Raw genomic sequence first — 21,293 nt, forward strand, 5'->3', positions numbered from 1 at the left:
CCTTTTCAGAATTTGTTTTATTTCTGAACAAACATCAAGATTCAAAACTTCCTTTTCACTGATGTGTCATCTTATGATTCCAGAGGGTAATTCCTCAAAGTTCCACAGCACCACACAGGAAGAAAGGGAAGTGTGTAAAACCCCAATTATGAGAACTGTATACATAATTTTAACCCCATATTTAATGATGTTTGGTAACACATACTTTCTAGATATCAGATCTACTTATCAGATCTCTATGCATATCCAGTTATATCTATCAGTTTGTAGATCAGGGTATTGTTGGTAAAAAAACGTCACAAAACAAAACAAACAAACAAAAAACCAAAACAAAACACACACACACCACCCCCCCCCCCCCCCCAAAAAAAAAAAAAAAAAAAGAGAGAGAGAGAAAAAAAGCGTGCTAAATTATTTTGGTGGTCAGGTTCTGTAAATCAAAACCCATCGAGAGCAGGAGGGGCGGGCCCGCCAATGCAAAATGGCGGCAGCCCGCTGAGGGCGGCCCTCAGGGCTCAGTTGGCGGGCACAGTTCCCGCCATGCCGCCCCGGCAGGGTGACAGCCCCTCTCCTGAGGGCTCCGAAGGAGGACGATGGAACCCTGGCTGTCCCTCACACCGACTGCCATCACACGAGCCGCCTTCAGCACACAACCCCTTCGTGGCTTTGCTGTCACCTTTGCTCCCGCTTCCTGTCATGACGCGACTGCAAAGCTCCACTATCAAAACATTCATTATCCCGACGTGTCGGCATGCTCCCGCCCTCGCCCGGAAGGCGCTGACAGCCGTAGGTAGGCGGGCGCAGGCTTAAGCCGCGGGGCTCTCCCCTGTCCCGCCCTGTCCCGTAAGATGGCGACGCGGTTGCTCCGCCTGCGCGGCCTCCTGCGAGCCGCCGGCTCCCGCTCCTTCTCCGCCCAGCCCAGGTGAGCGGGGCCGGCCGCGGGGGGCAGCTCTGGGGCGGCAGGGTGACGGTGGGTGAGCTCCCCTGAGCTTGGGGTCTGTAAAAACCGCGGTGGATATCTTTGCCTACCTGGGTGTGCCGAGCGTTCCGTGTGGGCACCTCTGTGTGTTTGGAGGGTGGGGATGCGTGTGGTGTGTATACGCCTAGCGGGAGCCTTACGGGCGCGGTGTGTGCACATATATACGTGTATATATTGTGTGTGGGGCCCGTGGCAGGCGGCCGGGGCCGAGACCCGGCGCATCCATGCCCGTGGTGTCCCGACCTTTGCTCCATTTCCCGGCGGCGGTGTCCCGTGCTGGCGGCAGGTGACAGCCCGACCTTGCCCGGGCACCGCGTTCCAAGGGCAGGAGAGGGATCGCACCTTCCCAGGACTGTGGCTGAGATTAAGGGACAGCCAGGCGCTTCCCTGTGTGGTATGTGGGATGCGAGCCACAATGAAACTAAAGGTTGGGCGTAAATCAAGCTCAACATCATCTTAAACAGCTTTAAAATTTAAGTGGAGCTTTTGAGAGAGTCACACAGAGAGAGTCACTGTGTGTCTGGATTTGAGGGTACAAAATACTCATTTTTTCCAAATATTATTAGAAGTAAGTGGAGTCTGTGTTTCAGGGGGATTATTGGCCTGGCAGAGCCTGAGTAACTACATGTGGTAGTAAATAAAGACTTTTGAGTAAATAGGCTCTGCTGAGTTCTGTAGGACTACACGCAGTTATGTGTGGAAGTACTGAGAGATTAACAAAATAGTTTGAGAAAAGTCAATGCCTTTTCCATGTACTAAGCTCTGCACTTAAAGTTTCTGTTTCATGGCAATGCAGAAAAGCAAGTCAAAGAATTCAATGCACAAATATGAGGAGTGAATTTTAATTTCAGCCTTAAAGTAGTATGTCATCTTTGATGTGGCAAACCCTTACAAAAGTGTTGTAACCCCTTCTTTCTTATTTCATAATTATGCTTCCTTGTGTGGTTTCTACTACTGACATTTACCACTATTTCAGGTTTTTTGTTGAAGCATTCTTTTATTTTTACATATGCTTTCATTAGGGTAATTTTATTCTTTTTTCTTAATGCGTATTATTATTCTTTTTAATTTAAGTGCTAAGGACAAACCAGCCTTGCTTTACCTCCATTAATAGTCCAGTGGAGTGCAGTGTCTGTTAGTTCTTTATATTTATCATGGGTATCCTTTAAACCTAGTGGTGTGCCAGAGTTGAGATGTGAACTTTTTAGTAACACAGGAGTTTCCTCCCTTTTACAAGAGTTATGCAGATAGGGTGCCTGTGTTCTAACAGATGCATTAATTTATCTTTTTTCAGTCCTCTGCAAACAGAGCAGCATGGCACAAAGCGCCTGGAACCATCCTCAGCTAAAACTTTGATGGATATAGGCACCAGGAGGATCTTCTCATCAGACCATGATATCTTCAGAGAGAGTGCCAGGAAATTCTTTCAGGAAGAAGTGCTGCCTTTTCATGCAGAGTAAGATAACCTCTTCAACATCTTGGTTTGCTAATATTCATTTTTCCCCAAAATGTTTTTTGTGGTGTTACTCCTCATGGGATGTTAATGTTACTAGTTTTTATGCTTTGGTCATGTGTTACTGTGTCTCTTGCAATAGATTTTGTGGCTACATGCAGGTACATATAGCATGGTGAGGTGAGTTATTTATTACCAAGAAACTTGCAGAAAGCATCTTTGTTTGGATTTCTTTATTTTTTGTTTCTGTGGAAATATGTGTGTTTTCTGTACAGAGTAGAAGTGTTGCAGTTCCACTGAGCTAAAGCTGGAGAGTGGTTTTACCCTTATTTTAGTCATATCCAATCACATTATAGTGGTAAAAAGGAAAGAAATTAACTCAGGGTATGGTTTTGAACCAAAAGTGTCAAGCTGTATTTGTGTCTTAAGCAATTTCTAGTTTACTTGAAGTGAAAACAGCAAGGGATGGTGAAGGGCTTATTCTGAAATTTCTAGATGAGAGGATCCTGACACAGCTCATGTGTATCTATAAACAGCTAAGGTTCCTCAATTGAGTGGGTGGAACATCATGGCTCTGGGGCAGAAATGAGCAGCAGGAGGCTTACAGTAGGGTGGGTAGCAGGTTTTTTTTTTTAAATCCTCAAACTACAACCTAATAGTAGTTTGCTCTTCCACTATACAGTCATATTTTGCCCATAAAACCAGATGTTTTCCCTCATTTTGTGTTGGAAGGACTTCCAGGGCAGGTTTGTGTACATGTATTGGCTCTGCTTGAGGTTGCTGAAGATCCTAATTACCCTCTTGCTGACACAACCATTTCTTGGGGAGGCTGGATCAAGTTGGACTTGTGTTCTTGGATCACTCCAGGGACTGATGAGCCACTGTGTTCTCACACCTTTTAAACAAACCAGGAGGCTTCAGGCACAGTGTGTTAGTTGTGTGGGCTGAGGAGAAGAGTATCAAATACAAATGTAGTATCAGTGAATGCAAGTGTGGATTATTGTGAGGAGGAGAAGCTTTGGTGCTGGGTGAAGTAGAGACAGGAATGTCCCTCGAAGTGGGGATCAGGGGGACAGCAAAGATGATAAAAATAAATTTAAGATTTCCAGTGTAGGAGCAAAAGCTCTGTAAATCAGATTAAATACTGGAACAGCTTGCTTAGAGAAGCTGTGGCTGCCCCATCACTGGGAGTGGTCAAAGCCAGGTTGGATGGGGCTTGGAGAAATCTGGGCTAGTAAAAATGTCCCTGCATATGAAAGGGGGTCAGAACTGGATGAGCTTTAAGGTCCTTTCCAATCCAAACCATTCTGTGATTCTGTTTTATGTGTAGAATAATATCCTTGATAAACTGCAGATAAATAGCTATGATATAGCTCTGCTGCACACAGGTGTGTCAGAGGAATATCTCTGATATAATCCAGTTACCATATAATTTTAAAATAGTGGCATTTGAAGAAAAATGCATTAAAAAAAGAAAACCTGGACCTTTCATGGCTACCCAACGTTCTACTGAGTTGCAAACCCCATGAAGAGGCACTAATTTTCCAAGAAAAGGTGATTCCTGTGGAAACTGTCAGCAGATAAGCCTCAGCTATCTATTTACACAAACTTGAAAGTACCTTAAAGCATTGATTTACCAAGATACAGTACTGACTCATAAGAAGTGCACAGGGCCAGATTTTTATACAAAACTGACTAATGTGGTATCATTTAGTTCTGATCAAGCATTTTTCATTGGTAGAGAAATCTGAAGGCAAAAGATACTGATGTGTTGTACTCCTTTTTTATGAGGGTGAATGTACATATGTAAATAGAATGTTAGGAGGATAAAGACCTGCCTGTAATTATCCAGATGGTTGGGGCTAAATTGCCTAAATCCCAGTCTGGTGTAATTAAGCCTTAATGAAATCTTGTCAGGTTACACATTGGAAGCAGGAGTTGCAACTTGTTTTACAGTTGGTGTCCCTGTAATGCTGGTGTCATCTGTGGACTTGAAGATTAGAAACTCTGTAATTAGGCCACAGCTTATTGTCTGTGCCATATCCTTGTCTGTGCACCTTCACACTGTCTGTTGGAGTTGCAGTGTGAAGCAGATAAACAGTGTGACAGATAAACACTAGCATGTGGGGGAGTTCAGTGTGTGACCCTGGCTTTGTGTCCATTTTGCAGATGGGAGAAGGATGGCCAAGTGAGCAGGGAGCTCTGGGAAAAGGCTGGACAGCAGGGTTTGCTGGGTGTTGCTATTGCTGAGAAACATGGAGGCATTGGAGCAGATATTCTCTCCTCAGCCATCGTCTGGGAGGAGCAGTGAGTACTACATGCCTCAGGAAGAATCTCTGTGATCATATTGTTTGTGACTGTATTTTCTTTCCATAAGTTATCCTTATTATGGACTACATTTGCTTTCAAAAAATACTATCTTTCCCATGGAAAGGGTGGTTTACAGATATGTAAATCCCTCCTGTTTTAAGCATTCTGAATCATTATTTGAGTAACACTGGCTTTCTGACTGTGGGAAGCTTTTTTTTTTTTTTTAGCCTGGTAGGTTATGTACATACTTGGCTGTGAAATTAAATTCTATAAATAATGGTAAAAGTGCCTGAAGAGCTCTGAAACTTTTGTGTAGTGGGGTTTTCTTCATTGTTGGGTCTGTGTTGTAACGGTGCAAGTTCAGTGTTCAAGTCTTTGGTTGTACTTTTTTCTGAACTTCCCCCCTCCCATTTTTTTCCAGGATGTATGTTAACTGTACAGGCCCAGGGTTCAGCCTTCATTCAGATATAGTCATGCCCTACATTGCAAACTATGGCACTGAAGAACAGATTAAGCACTTTATCCCCCAAATGGTTGCAGGCAAATGCATTGGAGCTATTGCCATGACAGAGCCTGGGGCTGGCAGGTAAGCCAAATACTAAAACAATGGTCTCAGCATTATTTGCTGTCTTTTGATTTGTCAAGTGAAAAACATTCTGAGCCTCCTGGTTAGTTACTTTACAGATAAGTCTACCCTACATTAGAGGTGGGACTCGAAAAACCTGTTATAGATTACTTTATTACAGCTCTGTCATTTCAAGATAGTAGCTCAGAATCCATTTCTGCACTGTTCCACTGTGGGCAAATATGCTTTATATTTGCTTTTTCAGTATGAATTTATAGTTACCAACTTGCTTGTCATGTGAACACATTCATAACTTGAAGCATAGTCTGTGGGAAATTACATACCTTGGTAAAGAAGGCTTGGCTTTACTATTAGCTTTTTCTGTAGAACAGAGCACCTTGTTTTTTCTTTGCTCTGAATCCTTTCAGAAAGAGAAAGAGACACATGAATTGCAAAACCTGTTGGTGTCATGTTTCTCCAAATGACAGATGTTGCTCATGGCTTTTCACAGAGCCTCCTGATCAGGATTGAGCCTGTGTAGAGAATATGGTTTTATCTGGCATTTGTTGTGTATACTGGTGGAGGTGGATGCTGACCTGTTGATGTCAGAGTTTGTATTACACCACCTGCTACAAGCAGAGATGGGGAAATGGGACCTCATGATCCTGTGTGATTGCATAGATTTATCATCCTTTTCCACAGTGTGTTTGTGGTTTCTGTTACACTTGGCTGTTCCACAATGTTTCACTGTCCTTTCACTGAGCCCATAGCTGGATGGTATAAAATCTACCTTATTTTGTACTGGATAGAATTCAATGTACAAATTGCAGCTTCTGGGATGATTTTTTGAAGGATCTTTTGAATTTTGTTTTAGTGACTTGCAGGGAGTACGGACATATGCAAAAAAAGATGGGAGTGACTGGATTCTTAATGGGAGTAAGGTAAGTGCACTGACATACATACTGCTCATAGGCTTTAGGAACTGAGTACATTTAGCTGAATGCAGCAGGATGTTCACTGCTCTCACAGTCCTTTTGCTTTTGGTTTGGATTTTTGTGTGGGTTATATTGTAGGTGGGGTTTTTTGTCCCAGTTACTTTTTTGTAATAGGTCTTGAGATATGTCTGTTGCAGGCAATTTATAAACTGATATATGGGAGGGCTTGTATGTTTTGGTTAAAATAAGCCTATTAAAAGGCTTATTTTCCCTTGAACTGTGAAGGAAAGGGGAAAAATGTGCTGTGTAGTATGAGCAGTATGGTTCTTTGTATAACGATAAAATATATACACTACTGTTGTGAAATCTTCTGTGGCCTGAGTAAAAACTTGTGTTGCCACAATGCAAGCTGTGGAATTTTTATTCAGGAGCTTGCTGGTCTTGTTAGAAAAAAAACCAAAACAGCTGCATCAGGTACTCTGTGTGTTGTCAAGCTGTGGCAAAGCAGTTTTTTCATTACCATAATGAAAAATAAGAAGGCAGAAATAGTGTTGAAGTGGGAGTGTGGGTTCAACAGGCCATTTGTTTGAAAGCTATGAAATATCTTAGCCTTCTTTTGTACTGCTGCTGCTAACATAGTACTGATAGAGACTTTTGGTCTTAGCAGAATTTCAGTGGTGAGAATGTGTGCAAGCAGATACATATGCATAGGTTCTAAAAAGATGCTCATGCCACTCAAATGAAGCCAAATAGGATAGAAAGTTTTCTTTTGCTGGACTTAAGATGCATCCATTTGACAGGCCCATCAATTGTTCTGCAGGATAATAGTAAGCAATTTTGATAAGAAGCTGTTGATAGTTTTGAGTGTTATACCTTACTAATTTAATTTCTAGACAAGAGAACTTCTGTATTTATTTAATATCTACATTTGATACAGTATTCTTTCTTTATCATGGGATAGACAAAAGAAATAGATCTTTGCATTCTTTAACTTTGCACTTCTTCAGATCAACGTCTGCCTTGTTCCAGAACACTTAATATCAAAAGCTTGAAATTCTTCTGGACACTTGAACATTGCCTTTCAGATCACCTTTGCAAGTGTCAATGTAATTTTACTTCCTGCTGCTTGGTGATCTCTCCTAACCTCTATCCACCTTGCTTTTCCCTGAGTTGCCTTTTTTGTTGCAGGTGTTCATCACTAACGGGTGGATGAGCGACGTGGTGATCGTGGTTGCGGTCACAGACCGGGAGGCGCGGTCCCCCGCTCACGGGATCAGCCTCTTCCTGGTGGAAAATGGAACCAAAGGTTTCATCAAAGGCCGTAAACTGAACAAAATCGGCCTGAAAGCTCAGGTCAGTTCACACAGCCTCTAAGGGAATAGACTTGGAGAAAGTCTAAACCCACTTAGTGCCTGGAAACTCTAAGTAAATGTAAGATGGAACTATGGTTCTATTCTAGTTGTTAGACTTCAGAGCACAAATGTGCAACGTGTGTATCCTGGTTTTGCCTGTGGAAGTCTGAGGTGTGTGATGTGCAAGGAGAGGCTGAGGAAGTTGGATGCATTTACTCTGAAGAAGCCTGGAAGAACAGGATCTTACTGATGTGTTTAGCTATAGAGATGGTGGGGCCTGATCCTTCTTTGAGGAGCAGAGTGAAAGGAGACAAGTTATGTTAAGGAAAATTCTTAGTAGAAAAAAAGTCCACCAGTAAAGTGATTTGATGCTTGCACAGAGGCTGAGAGAGGTCCTGGAGCCTTCATCTTTCAAGCTTTGAAAAGTTTAGCTAGGCAAGGCCCTCTGCTGATTGTTTTTCTGGAGCTGCTGTGAGTAGAATGTAAGCTAGATGACTTTTGGAGGATCCTTCCAGGCTAAATCTGGGGAAAATTGCTTTAATGGGGATGTCAGACTCAACTATTGTCCATTTCAAATCCTCTTAGGATACAGCAGAGCTGTTTTTTGAAGATGTGCGGTTGCCAGCCAGTGCCCTGCTTGGAAAAGAGAACAAAGGCTTCTACTATCTGATGGCAGAGCTCCCTCAGGTAAAAGGAATGTGAGTGTTTGCTGTCTGCAGGAAGAATACAGAGACAGTTCTTGTCATTAGTCCTGAAGTTCATGTATTGTTTCAGCCACCTGGGTCACTGAAGCAGGATGCCTTTGTGAAACCCCAAGGCATTTCTATGGGAAATAGTAACCAGATATTCTCATGAGGTCAAAGTTACACAAGTTTACTGGCAAAATATAGAAAATCAAGGAACTTTGTCAAAGGGTGTAGTGCAATATCCAATTAACATCAAACACTTACCTTAGCATTAACTTAGGCTAACTTAGCAACCTTTAAACCCATCCCACGTTATGTTATCCAAAATGTTCAATGAAAAGAAAATTAGAAGAAGAAAGGGAGAAAGATAGATAGAAAAAAATACAGAAAAACACACATATAACTACCAGCTCCTGAGTTCCAGTGGTGATGAGGCAGAGACTCCCAGAGGCTGATAGGTCAAGACAAGCTCTCCTTGTGGTCAGCCTTTTAAACCCCAGAGCCATACAGTGCTAGGTGTAGAATTCTTTGGGCATTGCTGAAAGTGTTGATATTCCACCAGCTCAAAGACAGATGTCTTAATCAACAGCCCAGCTATTGAAAAATCTGAGGGTAGTGTATTAAAAAGGACATATCAACGATTTCTTGTGTACTTCTAGTATGGAAGCACTTTGCTTAGTAAATTAAGTATAGCTTGGACATCTCTGATTCATTTGGCATTCTCTTTCAAGAAATTAGCACTGCTGTTCTAGCTCTTCTGCAAGTAGAAGCATATTAAAGTTACATTGAACTCTGTTCATATAACAAAGTAAAGAAATTGTTTAGCTGCCAAAACACCTTGCTAGCTTATAACTCAGTTTATGAAATTTTGGAATTATTTCAGAGGACAAGGAGGCAATGTTTTTCAAAATGTCTGTGCTTTTGTCAAAATACTTAGAGACAGCATGGCATTTGTCCTACTCATTAATTTCAGTAATGCAGTATGTCTGGTTTGATACTTTATGTGACTTCTGCTCCCACTCCCTTAATGAACATCATTGAACATCTGTGTCCTAATTGTGCATCTGATGCAGAGAAATGTAGGACTAACTCAACTGGATTCTGTAATTTGTGTTTCAAAAGGAAAGACTGCTAATTGCTGATATGGCTCTTGCTGGCTGTGAATTCATGTTTGAAGAAACAAGGAATTATGTGAAGCAGAGAAAAGCTTTTGGGAAGACAATTGCACACTTGCAGGTGAGTAAGAACTGAGCTGTTTGTGTGCAGATTCTAGTGTATGTTTGCTGCCCAGCTGTGTATGTAGAGTAGTGACCAAATGAAAATCACGGGGCTGTTTTGAGAGGATCATTTTCAAAGCTTTCACTGTTGGGCTGTGGCTGTTTTTTGCCTTGGTGTTATTAATTTTAGAAATGCAAAAATAATAATTTTAAAGAAGCACCAGAAAAGCCTTGATTATGGGGTAACCTCCCAGCAGTGCTGGTTCTGAGAGGGAAATAGGTAGGCAGGAAGTGTACTGGCTCCTTGCTGCTGCTGAGGAACAATTCCCTTGTTGATCTTAGGCTTGCATTTTACTGCCAGAGGTCCTAATCACAGGGTCCTGCCTAGAAATACAAATACTTGCCTGTATTTGTCTGTGCCTGGAATCCTGGGGGCCAGCTGTGCAGGTACTGTCTTCCTCTGGACACAGAGCATTGCAGAAAAATTTGTTTTGGAGGCTGCTGGAGGAGGAGACTGCCAGCAGTGCCTGAGTGGTGCAGAAGTGCTTTATGAATGTTGTAATGAGATTCCTCAGCCAGCAGCAGTCTGGGTGTTTGTGTGACTGCATGAAAAGCTGTTGGATCATGCTCTGTGGGCAGAGCTCACTCTTGATGGGGGTAGGTAATTGAGTTTTGAGATTGTTGTGCCTCCACTAGTCATAAAATAGATGTTGCTTTCCACAGGATTGCTATACTACAATTTTCCTGGCAACAACATTAACTGTTAGGGCTAAAGGTGGCCAAGCTCCTGCATGTTTGGTTTATAGGGTAGAACTGACTCACATGGGCTAAAGATGTTACCTGCCTCTTTTTTTTTATATACTTTTGAAATAATTAACAAAAAAATTGATTTCTACATCTTGAGACTTTGTTTCTCAAACTCAGATATTTTAGAGGTTGGAATGCTAGGTGTCCTTCAGAGGATTATGATCTTCATCTGTTTTTAAAGTTAACTTTCAGGAATCCATAATTCCAAATGGAATTTAGTATGTGCACTCTGTGACTGAAACACAAAAGGACTTTATTTTAATTTTTTTAATGTAGGTAGGGGATGCTTCCTATTTGTAGTAGTTTACTGTGCAGAGATGTCCAAAATAATCTCCTTTTTTAGGCTAGACCACCAGCAGGTAGACAACAAATTTCATAAAATACAGTATTTTTGCCAAAATAATGAACTTCTGCATATCTGTTCAATTTCGTTTTTTTGCTGCTCATGACTTGCTTGTGCATATTATAAATAATCCTTTCCAATTAGAGCTCTGCCTTGGGCTAATTCATTTAGTCATGCCACATTGCAGCATTTGAAATGAATTCTTTCCTTGTATTAGCACACTGGTCCAGTATATTTATTGTCAAGGGAAGCAAGATTTAATTTTTTTTTTAATACATTTCTAGAAATGCCTGCCTGTTCTGGTTTTACATAACCATATGATGGATTTTACTACTTCTATCTAGACCTCTTTTCCAGTGTGTCAGAACTCAGTGCTGAAAAACTTTGATAGTCTATACTTTCTTTTATTTCTTGCTTCAGTCTCTTTGCATGTAGCTTAAACTCTGAAGAATACCTAGAAAAAACATTCAATAGATGGTGAAATGTTATTAATTGGGAAAGTTCATGGCTCTACAGAGTAAAAGGATGTTTGAGGGACTGAGAGACTGACAGAGCACTCTGGGCTTCCTGCCATGTGCTCTCTAGCAATTAGTTTTCCATTTCTTTTGTGCTTTTTCTCTTAAATTTATGTTTTGAGTTGACCTTGACAAGTAAAGAGCAGTAATTTTGTCTAATAAGATTGGTGAATATATAATTGTTGGGAAGGTATGGTGTCTCTTGATGTACAGAGTCAAAGTTTGAAATAGTGATTTCTAACAGCAATCCTTTTAGAAAATGCTGCATTTTCTACCTTAAGCATTAAACTGTACTTTATTTCTTTCCTCCATCCTCTCTATCCACTTCCAAAACAAGACAGTGCAGCACAAGTTGGCTGAAATAAAAACACAGATTTGTGTGGCCCGAGCTTTTATGGACAACTGTTTGCAGCTGCACGCAGATAAACGCCTGGACTCTGCCACAGCCTCCATGGCAAAGTACTGGTATGTGCTGACAGTCATCTGCAAGTGTTGCATGATCCTAACTCTGATGTGGTCAACAAAAATCCAAGTGACATTGAAAACCAGGGTTGGTTAACCAGAGCAATTCCAAAACAAAGGCATACTTTTCAAATAGGCTTCCATTAATAACAGGATCACTCCTCTGTTTTAGCTTTAAGTCAAAGCAAGTGCTCCATTGTTATTTAGACAAAAATTTATATTTTATTGTTAGCAGTTTGTTGTTGGGTGTCTTTTTTGTTGTTTTTTTAATGGGGTATATGGCTTGGTTTGGGGTTTTTTTAAAAGCAAAATTTGAATATTTGGAACCAAATTTAGATAGATTTGAAGCTCTATGATACATTAGTTAATGTTACTTAGCAGTAGCAGTTTGACCTAGCCAGTTTTTCAAAGCTATCTGGTTTTGGCTACAGCTGTTGCAGTAACTGAGACTGTACAATACTTTCCTTTATTGTCCAGAATTACTTCTCCCTCACCCCATAGTAGATGGTGTTATATGTTAACTTAGTTTTGCCAGAGAAGAACAACTGGAAACATCTAAGGTAGTGGTACATGAATTTGTATAGTTTTAGCTTGCTGCAAAGATGGGAGAAGGAAAACACATGGGACATGAACAAAGAAATTTGTGAAATATACCCAGGTTTACAACTTTTAGTCTTTTCAAAATAAGTATAGAGGAAATGAGCAGAAATATTTGCAATGGAAGGAAGAGTTTTGAGTGCTACTCCTGGCAGTGATTACCTAGAAGTACCAGGTACAGAAGCAGAGGAGGAAGAAACAACTAATGCCAACTGAGATATGCAGACTCACTTCCTTAAAAAATTTCCCTAAGCAAGGCTTTTGAAACTCCCTCACTTTCACAGCTGTTCACCATCATGATTTGTTGTGGATTTCCTCTTTCTCCTGTGGAGTCTCTGTGACCCTTCCATAAGATTCACTTCAATGGTCTGGAAAATACTTGAATGCAGAATTGTTTTATTCTCTAGTGTATTAGGACATTCTCTCTCGAATTTTCCTTCAAACTTTTTGTATAGTCAGTGGCTTGAGTTAGAGCTTTGAAGGATTTTAAAGCCAGGTTTGTGCATCTCTTTCATATCTGGAGAAAAATCTGTAGGTTTGTTTTGGTTTGGTTTTTCTTGTAGTGACAGGTTGTGGTATACACATCTAGAAGAATTTGAGAATGTATTTAGTAAAGACAGTTGCAGTAACACACTGCTGCAGAATTACAGTTGATATAATAAACTGTAAGGGTTTAAATGAATGAAGGGATGGTTTGGGGAAAATTATTCCATTTTTCCAGGAGAAGACAATTGGCTTGTCATTTTCATTTCTTCCTTTGCCACTGAAAGCTATGCACTTAGAGAGTGGGGGTTTTTTTATGTCTTCTAAATACAGTTTCAGCTTCCAGTGTGATTTAATTTTTTTCTTGCTATTAAATACATATTTAGCAGTCAACAAATGCTGTTGAAGAATTACAGTGTGTTTTAGAATTGAAGGCTATTGCAGAAAAGGCTATTGGAAAAGTTTATTACAGAAAATAAATTATGCCCAGGTGATGGTTATGCTCAAAGAGTATCCTGGTGTGGCTATGGCAGTGGTGGAGGGAAGCCTGGTTTATTCTTAATTTCTGACAAAACTGAGGGAATTGGCAAAAGAGACTGTATCAACTTGATTCACAAAAGGATTCTCTTGGCCTGTGAGAAAGGTAAACAAGCCTGTCTGTTTTGAAACCTCGCCTTTTCTGAAAGCTGTCCCATAAAGGAAACAAATTTTTAATGCATTAAATGGAACAGTATTTATTTCTTACTAGTCATGTCATGTTTCTTTTCTTGTTAACATATCTTTTGTAACATTTTGCAACATCATGCCCTTCTAAAAGCAGATTTGCTTTTGTCCATTTAGGTGTTCTGATCTCCAAAACAGCATAGCCACTCAGTGTGTACAAATGCACGGAGGATGGGGGTACATGTGGGAGTATCCAATTGCAAAGTAAGTGTAACATTTCAGATTGTATGGTGAAAGATCAGCAGCAAAGTCAAATGAGGCACTTCCTTAGAATCTGTGTGTTGTTTAGTGTTAGTAGTGATTCACAGTTCCTTTTCTTATCAGGTTTGATTGAAAGGGAATCTACTGTACAGAGGCCTGCAGGAACGCTTTGTTTTGATTCTCCAGATAGCTCATAAGCTGTCCAGCAATTATTGTCTGGTTGTTTTTTTGTTTGTGAAGTTTGTGTACAGGCCATGTGACACACTAAGTAGAGATTTTGGTGCTGTTTTTATTAAAAAAGTCACAGAGGTGATAATCTGACAGTAGAAATAGCAAAACAGGAGTGCTGTGCAGTTGTTATAAGCAAGCTAATTATTTAACTGAGTAGGTTTTGATTTTTTTAAAACTTTAAATAGCTTGAGTATGAAATGTGGCTTTAAAATAACTTATTCCTCCATCTTTTCACTGAGTATAATTTGTGAGTAATCTTATTAAAGGAAGGCCAACAGGCTGGGTTTATAGGGCTTTATTTTTTTGTTTGATTAGAGGCAATAGTGGAGACTTTACACTATAAAAAATCAAGGAAGATTTACTGACCCAGTTCCTGGCTGATGCACAGCACCCTGGAAAGTTGTAATATTCTAGTTGAAGCCTCTTAGAAAATAAGAATTGCTTTGTCAATGAGAAGAGTATGCATTGATAAGAGGGATCTCTAAAGATAAAATATTTTTTTTTTTAATGTATGTTCATTCTGAGGTGTTTGTAAAATTTCCTTGTTTTGTTTTTTTCCTCCCTCAGAGCTTTTGTGGATGCCCGTGTTCAGCCAATCTATGGTGGTACCAATGAAATAATGAAAGAACTGATTGCTAGAGACATTGTCAGTGACAAGTAGGGCAGATGCTCACTACTTGGCAGAGTCGTGCAGAATCCTTTTCTATATTAGCATATGGCATAAAATCAGACATCAGAATGTAAGTAAAATAAATGTGCTGTATGATCTTCTAAATTTAAAGGAAGAGACACTTAGGGCACATGCTCTAATAACAGTAATAACCATGTGCTCACATGCAAAATATTTAATATTTAATGAATGTTATCTTTGTACAACACAGAGTACTCTGGGTGTTGAGAGTTGCAGTAGTGAAAGGCAATTTTATCTTTGGAGCATTGAGTAGCTTGGTCTTGGGACTTGAACCCATTGTATGGAATCCAAACCTCGCTTTTCAGAATCAAATCTCGAGAGAAGCCATATTCTTAACAAACAAAATTAAATATTAATGTAACTTTGAATGTGTATTTCCCCTTGAGAAGCAGAACTTGACACTCTTGCTGTTATTGCCATACACCTGCTCACTGTGCAGCAGCCATCTGCTGTGCAGCTTACCTCGATGTTTACATCTAACCCGGAATGCCTTATTTTAATTACTTTGGTCAAATAAACATAATAAAGCATTTCTATGCAATCTCACGCATGTTTGCGGTTGCTTCAAAGCCCGCGGGGAAAAGGGGCTTCTTTCCTTTGTGCCCGTGTTCATCCCAGGGCGCTGAGGGGGAGTTCGGAGGGAGGGAACGCGATGTAGGTGAACTTGAGGGTTTTTTATTTGCGATGGTAGCTTGGACTGTGTGTGTTTTGGAGGGGTTTTTAGCTCTTTTCCCTGTCCGGAGCGGGTCCCTCCCCTCCCACACGGCCCCGGCGCGCGGGGGGAAGGGGAGGGCGGTGTCCTCGCGTCAGGCGGGGCCCCGCCAATGGCGGGCGGCCACGCCCCCATGCCGAGCCACGCCCCTCGGCGCCCCGGATTGGCCGCGCTCCTCCCCTGAGGAGCGGGGGAGGCCCCGCCCCCCCCCGCCGCGCTGCGCTTTAGCTGGGCGCGGACTCTTCAAGAGCGGCAGTGTGAGCCGTGGCGGGCGCTGTGTTGTGCGGGCTCGAGGCGGCGGCCGCGGCGGCGGCGGCGCCGCTGCGGAGAAGCCGCCGGACGCGGAGGCAAGCGCGGGGCGCGGCGCGGCGCGGCGGGGCGCCGTGAGGCGCAGGGGGCACGGAGGGGCCGGGCGGCGGTTGGTTCCCGCGGCGGGAGTGGCGGGTGCGCATGCGCGGGGTGGGGGCGGGGCGGCGGTAACGGTCCGTGCGCGCGGCGGGGCGGGGCCGCTGGCCGTGAGGCGGGGGCGGGGCCCGAGCGCGCCTGCAGGGGCGGGGCCGCTCCGCGCCCGCCCCGCGCGTCCCACCCGGGATTTAAACAGCGGATCGCAGCTTCCCTCCGGTAATCAGCCTCCACCTACGGCCACGTCGTCATTGCTTGGCCTCGGAGTCACCCCGGGCGAGGCTTACAGAGCGGGGCGCTTCGGATGGAGTGGTTGGCAAAGCTCTGGGGAGCAGCGCAGATCCAGCTCCCGCAGCCTCCTGCGCTAGTCTTGCCTTCCACAAAATGATTTATATCTCCCCATCCGAACGTAGCTGAGGTATTCCCTACATGCTTCCCTACCTACCTTCTGTAATGGGAAGCAAATTAAAAATGTGAATTTTCAACTTGAAATGTCAGCCAATTAAAAAAAATCCAAATTATTAAAATATGCCTTTTGTCGAAGGGTAAATACTTCCTTTTTGTGCTTATTCCAATACTAGAAGTTACGCTGGATAAAGGCTGATGGATGTACCAGCTCAGAAAGCAGTCCGTGTGCCTTAGGGCTCTCCTGCTGTATTGGTCCGTGGTTTGAAATCCTGGGGAATGTTCTGAGGAGCTTAAATTCCAGTCATCTTAAATAGTGTCGTAAGAGCTGAGTGGGTCTCATTTAAAACCAGGTTTTATCACCCTCTCTTCAAAGGCTGAAATTCAAAAGTATCACTGAAATGTTGATATGGACTTTACAATGAAAAGTATTGTAGATATTTATGTTAGAGAGATTTATGTGTATGACCTACTTATAGAGGCACCTATTGTACTACAAAAAGTATTTAACGTGTGTTAAAAATTACTTCAGATGTTGCTTTGCAAATATACTGTTATAGGCTGAAGAAGAATTAACTGATGATATGGCAGTAACTTGGAAATTTTATTGATTCTCTGTTCAGAAGTAGATCTGGACAAGGAGGAAAACAAACCTGTTCAGAGATTTTAATGAGTCATGGATTTTATCATAAATTAATACTAATGAGTTCCACTTGAAGTGCCTCCTTTTTGATGTTTTTTATGATTGAAACTTTGGGTGGTCTGTCTTAAATGGAGATCTCTTAGTGTTCAAAGAGAGATCCTTTTAGGGAGGATGTTGTGCTGTTTTCTTGTGGGTGGTTTGGTTTTTATTTCCCAAAGCAGGAGGAATTTGTGCTTATATCTTCTGGGGTATAAAAACACTAGAGTTGCAGTTTTGTCTGGAAAGTCGTGCCTGCACAGTGAGCACTGCTGAATGTGGAGGCTCCCCACATAATCCTGTTTGGGTTTATGAGGGTTTTTTCCAGTCTATTTATAGAACAAAATACTAGAATGCTTAAATGCACAGCATGAGTAACTGGTCTGCTTTTGAAGTGAAAACAAAAGCTGCCTACGGAAATAATTTTTTTTTTCACTTTTAAAGGCTGGTCCCAGGTGTGTTAAATATGGACTTCTTCTCTTTTTCTTTCATACTCTAACCAGGACATGCCCAGTGGGACCAATATCTTTTTTATGGTTGCTGCTGCAGACTATTCCATGAGAAAGTGCAGACTATGCTATTGAGCTGCTCTTGCTATTCATAGAAATCACTATGATCCTGTAGGTTTTACTGAAAACTGGGAGCAGTAGTTTCACCTGAGGGATGTCTCCCACCAGGCAAGGCTTGAAGAAGCTGCCAGGGTCAGGTCCTGCCCACTGCACTGGGCTCAGGCAGCACTGCAGCAGTGCCTGTCTGCCAGAGCACTTTATTTTTGTCCAGTGATTATCAGGAAGGCTGCCCAGGAGGAGCTGGGGATTACAGGACAGACAGCACAAAGCTGTAGGAAACCAGGTTTCAGCAGTTGTGGAGCAATTTGCTTTTGTAGCTGCTCTCTCTTCTGCAGGTTGTCTGTAAGAGACCTTAAAACAGGTTGAAATACAGTATTTTTGAAATGCCATCTAGGCAAGGAATAAACAGTGGAAGTTGGCTTATCTGAAACACTGTTATTCTGTGAATAAACTGGAAACAGCCATATTAATTGGAAATGTTGTTTGTAGGCTTCTGAGTTTCAAAACAAAAAGAAATAATAAATGTAAAAATCTTTTCCTGTCTCAGGGAATCTCATTACCAAGCAGGAAATTTCAGGTGTTTATGAGGAAAGATGACTCAATTTACAAGGAGAGAAGGCTGCTACAGAGGAGTCTTAAAAAGCCTCATGCAAGTGGAGTTTTATTGTCATTGGAAACAAAAAGATCACAAACAAAAAAAAAAATCCACTAAAAGACAAAGCAATCCTCCCCCCAAGCAAAAATCCCCCAGAACACTGTCTGCAGTGTTGTGTAACCAAAGTGATAGTGTTATGCAAGGGGGAGAAGAGTCAAAAAGTGAAAGGACTGTAAACAGAAGCTGGGAAGGGAGGGAATGCCACCCTGTGTGGCTGGTTTTTGCTGTGCTTCTTTTAATAGGGTGCTGCTCATCACCAGCATGAAGACACTAAGTTTCAGGATTCAGGCAAATTGTGTTGAGGTAAACCTGGTAGGGAAAGGGTGCAATGAAGAAGTGTCAGGAGAGGAGGAAGAAATCAGCAGAGGGGGAGAAGTAGAGGAGCAGGATGAGGAACCTGTAGCTGCAGTGGTGGAAGGGAGCAGGGTGCAGGTTGGGCTGTAGTAAACTGCAATTCCCAGCTATATCCTCCTGGGTTATTAAGGCATTAGGGGAGGATAAGCATAAAGTCACTTTAAACATCACTTGCTTTGCTGTATATGTGTGGTACTTGTTTCTTCCCTTCCCTGGTACTTATTTAATGCCAGTTTTTCTTTTTACTAATACTTTGTAGTCTTTCAAGTGGAGTGTTTATTCAGTAGATGAAAAGCAAACTGCCACTTCAGCAGAATTTCACCTGTTCTGGTTTTGAAACCTCAAGTAATACAAAATGAAAAAAAAAAAAAATCTGTAAAATGGTTTACCTATGACAAAAAACTTTCCCCATAATGAAATACTCCTCCAGTATACTATTTTGCAGTACTTGTTTTCCCTCCCTATTTGCCTTTATTTTTCCCCCCATCAAAGATAGCAGATTTGGCTTTGGAAACTCACTTCCAGTACAGGTGGAATGAAATAATTTTTGCAGCTTTCTGTCAAAATTAAATAAAATGTGTAAAAGTGTAAATTACATAACTTTTCTCAAGCCAAGTGCTTGTTCTAAAATTTGTTTATAATTTTTTTGCAGCTGATGCTTTGTTTTGCTCCTGTACCTATGACGTTTTTGTGTGTGTTTGATTGTGTGTGAACTTCTTGGAGAAATGCCAAGGGCTGGGTACTGTGGCAGTATCAGCTTTCTAAACTTCTTTTCAATGTCACTGTAGTGAGATGAGCACACCTGAGTGCCTCACATTATATGAAAATTTCCAAGTTGCTTGGTAAGGGGTTAATTGAGTGATTCCCCTTTTCAAAAGCATTTTACTTATTTTTTAGCTACATTGTAGCTGAAGCATACTTGGTCAGGCACTCTAAATTAATTAGTTATTTGTCAATGCTGTTTAGTTCAGTGTCTGTGTTCCATATGAGGGTACTTTGATTTCTTCCCCTCTTTCCTCTAGGAGAATTAAAAAGAAGTCCCCCAGATGAAAAAAATAAAAAAAAACTGGTAATGGTATTCATTGTGATTTTGGAAATTTGAAACTGTACCAAAAGGATATATGGTATTTGAGGGAGTGTGATGGAGTTAAAACACAGCATTCTTTGAATAACCTCCATCTCCATACAGGTATATGATCCACATCTCCAAAGTACTTTTTTGCTTGAACAGCTCTGCTGTGTGTGGATATTTCCTGGGTTTCAGGAGTAGCAACCTGTGCCTGTTAAACCACTCAGACTAAGGGAGATGGGTGGTAAAGTTGGAACATCTATAAATACATTGCTAGGTGCATGTAGATACCAGGCTCTTCTTGGAGAGCTTCTTGGAATTCTCAGGGAGATGTCAGTCACAGGGACTCCTGAGCTCACATTAATTCCACATAGAAACTGTTCAGTTCTCTCCCCTTATGGTTTAGCCATGCACAGTTGCTCTGACTTGCTTTAGTTATTTGCCATTATGTTGGGGCAGGGAGGCATTGGTGTCTGAATTCATACTCCTTTGGATTTACAAATTCATAGATCTGATAGCTTTTGCAAGAGGAAAGACATGAGTCAGCCAGGTGCTGAGAGCATGCCTGGGTCTTCAGGATTTGGGACTCCAGTTCTCAAGTGCATTTTCTTGTCTCATCCTAGAATGGGACTCTTCCTGAACAGCTGGGGGAATGCTATCCATAGGGGGATAACTGAGCTCCTCTTTAGGCTGAAGTTATTAGCTTATTTATAAAGGTTAAGATCCTGGGGATTTTAATGGTATAATTTACAATTAGCAGTAGGAACACCAAACCTGGTCCCAGTGATGCTAGGAGGATCATGTACAAAGATGAAAACCTTATGGATGAAGTACACATGGATCAATGAAAGGTGAATAAAGTATACAGAGTGGTAAGGCACTGCTGGAGTATGTGGCTCTCTGTGTTTGCTTCATGTTTTGAGGGCTATAGAGCAAGTATCCAAACTGGTATTTCTCAGCTCCCTAGGTTTCCACATCTCACTTTAATGTTTGCACCTTCAGTGTAAAAAAACCTGTAGTTATAAATAAGCTAAGGCTTGAGACAGATTTTTTACTGAAATCTCTATGTGGTAGTCTCAAAATCATTGACCCCTTGTGGGATCTGTGCATTGAAAATTGCTGAGCTAGGCAGTTGCTGGGGAGATCAAGGAAACTGGAGACATTAAAAGGAAGGCAGTGGAAATGCTGCTCAACTAGTACACAGTTCAACAGAAGTTACTGTGGCATTCCTGTGCTGCACTCACTTTTACTACTGCTCTCTTATGGTTTCTGATATTGGCTTTAGCTTCTTAATGAAGGGCTGACAGGAATTTATCTTTCAGACTTCTGCAGGTTCGATTAAATCATTCATTTGGTTTATTTAACCATCTCCTAAACAAAGCTTTAAGTACTGTGCAAGTGATGCCTGCATGGAATACAGTATGACTTGGCAGCATAGCTGCTGACAAGAAGGGGTGAAGGTTGACATTGGTCTTTTGATCCCTAAGTTTGGGAACCCTTTGTTAATTGGCAAGCCACAAGCAAAAGGATTTATCGAGGAGAATGTCTTTTCTCAATCTGTTATGAAAAATAATCTGTATGTATTATGTAGACAGTGCCTGATGAATAAAGAGTGGTATGCAAAGGCATAGGAAAGAGTTCTTTTTGGTAGGAGACTTCAGAACTTTTCTGAAGTTTTCTGTTTTGAAAGCATTAGCCTTGTTTATTGGTTTCTAATGTGTATTTATAAGAATATATAACAGTTAATCAAATGCTTGCTTTATATAGATTTACAGTAAATATATTTTTCGTGTTAGTGCCAGTCAAGGTCATGTTTTTCAGTTTGGGCAAGGTTAGATGACAGGCCTGAACTTTTTGGGTCTTATTTCTCAGACTGATAGAATCTAAAATGAAATGAG

General features: G+C 41.5%; 2 protein-coding genes across 5 annotated transcripts in view; both read left to right on the plus strand.

The window, feature by feature from the left end:
• The first annotated feature begins 467 nt into the window (after positions 1–467).
• On the plus strand, positions 468–15,096 carry ACADL (acyl-CoA dehydrogenase long chain). The gene is made up of 11 exons (XM_079311190.1): positions 468–922; positions 2,274–2,435; positions 4,602–4,739; positions 5,164–5,328; positions 6,182–6,248; positions 7,431–7,595; positions 8,180–8,281; positions 9,403–9,516; positions 11,500–11,627; positions 13,545–13,631; positions 14,427–15,096. The coding sequence occupies exons 1-11, from the start codon at positions 849–851 to the stop codon at positions 14,518–14,520; spliced, it is 1,296 nt and encodes a 431-aa protein (XP_079167316.1). The 5' UTR covers positions 468–848; the 3' UTR covers positions 14,521–15,096.
• Positions 15,097–15,289: 193 nt separating this feature from the next.
• The window catches only part of KANSL1L (KAT8 regulatory NSL complex subunit 1 like), a 64,044-nt gene continuing 58,040 nt past the window's right edge, over positions 15,290–21,293 (plus strand). For all 4 annotated transcript variants that reach the window (XR_013774890.1, XR_013774891.1, XM_079311184.1 and 1 more), the window contains exon 1: positions 15,290–15,609. The gene's annotated coding sequence lies outside the window, so the exon portion shown is untranslated. The remainder of the gene's footprint in view (positions 15,610–21,293) is intronic.

The sequence above is a fragment of the Erithacus rubecula genome (genome assembly GCF_903797595.1).
Source record: "Erithacus rubecula genome assembly, chromosome: 8".
In the NCBI taxonomy this organism is placed as follows: Eukaryota; Metazoa; Chordata; class Aves; order Passeriformes; family Muscicapidae; genus Erithacus; species Erithacus rubecula.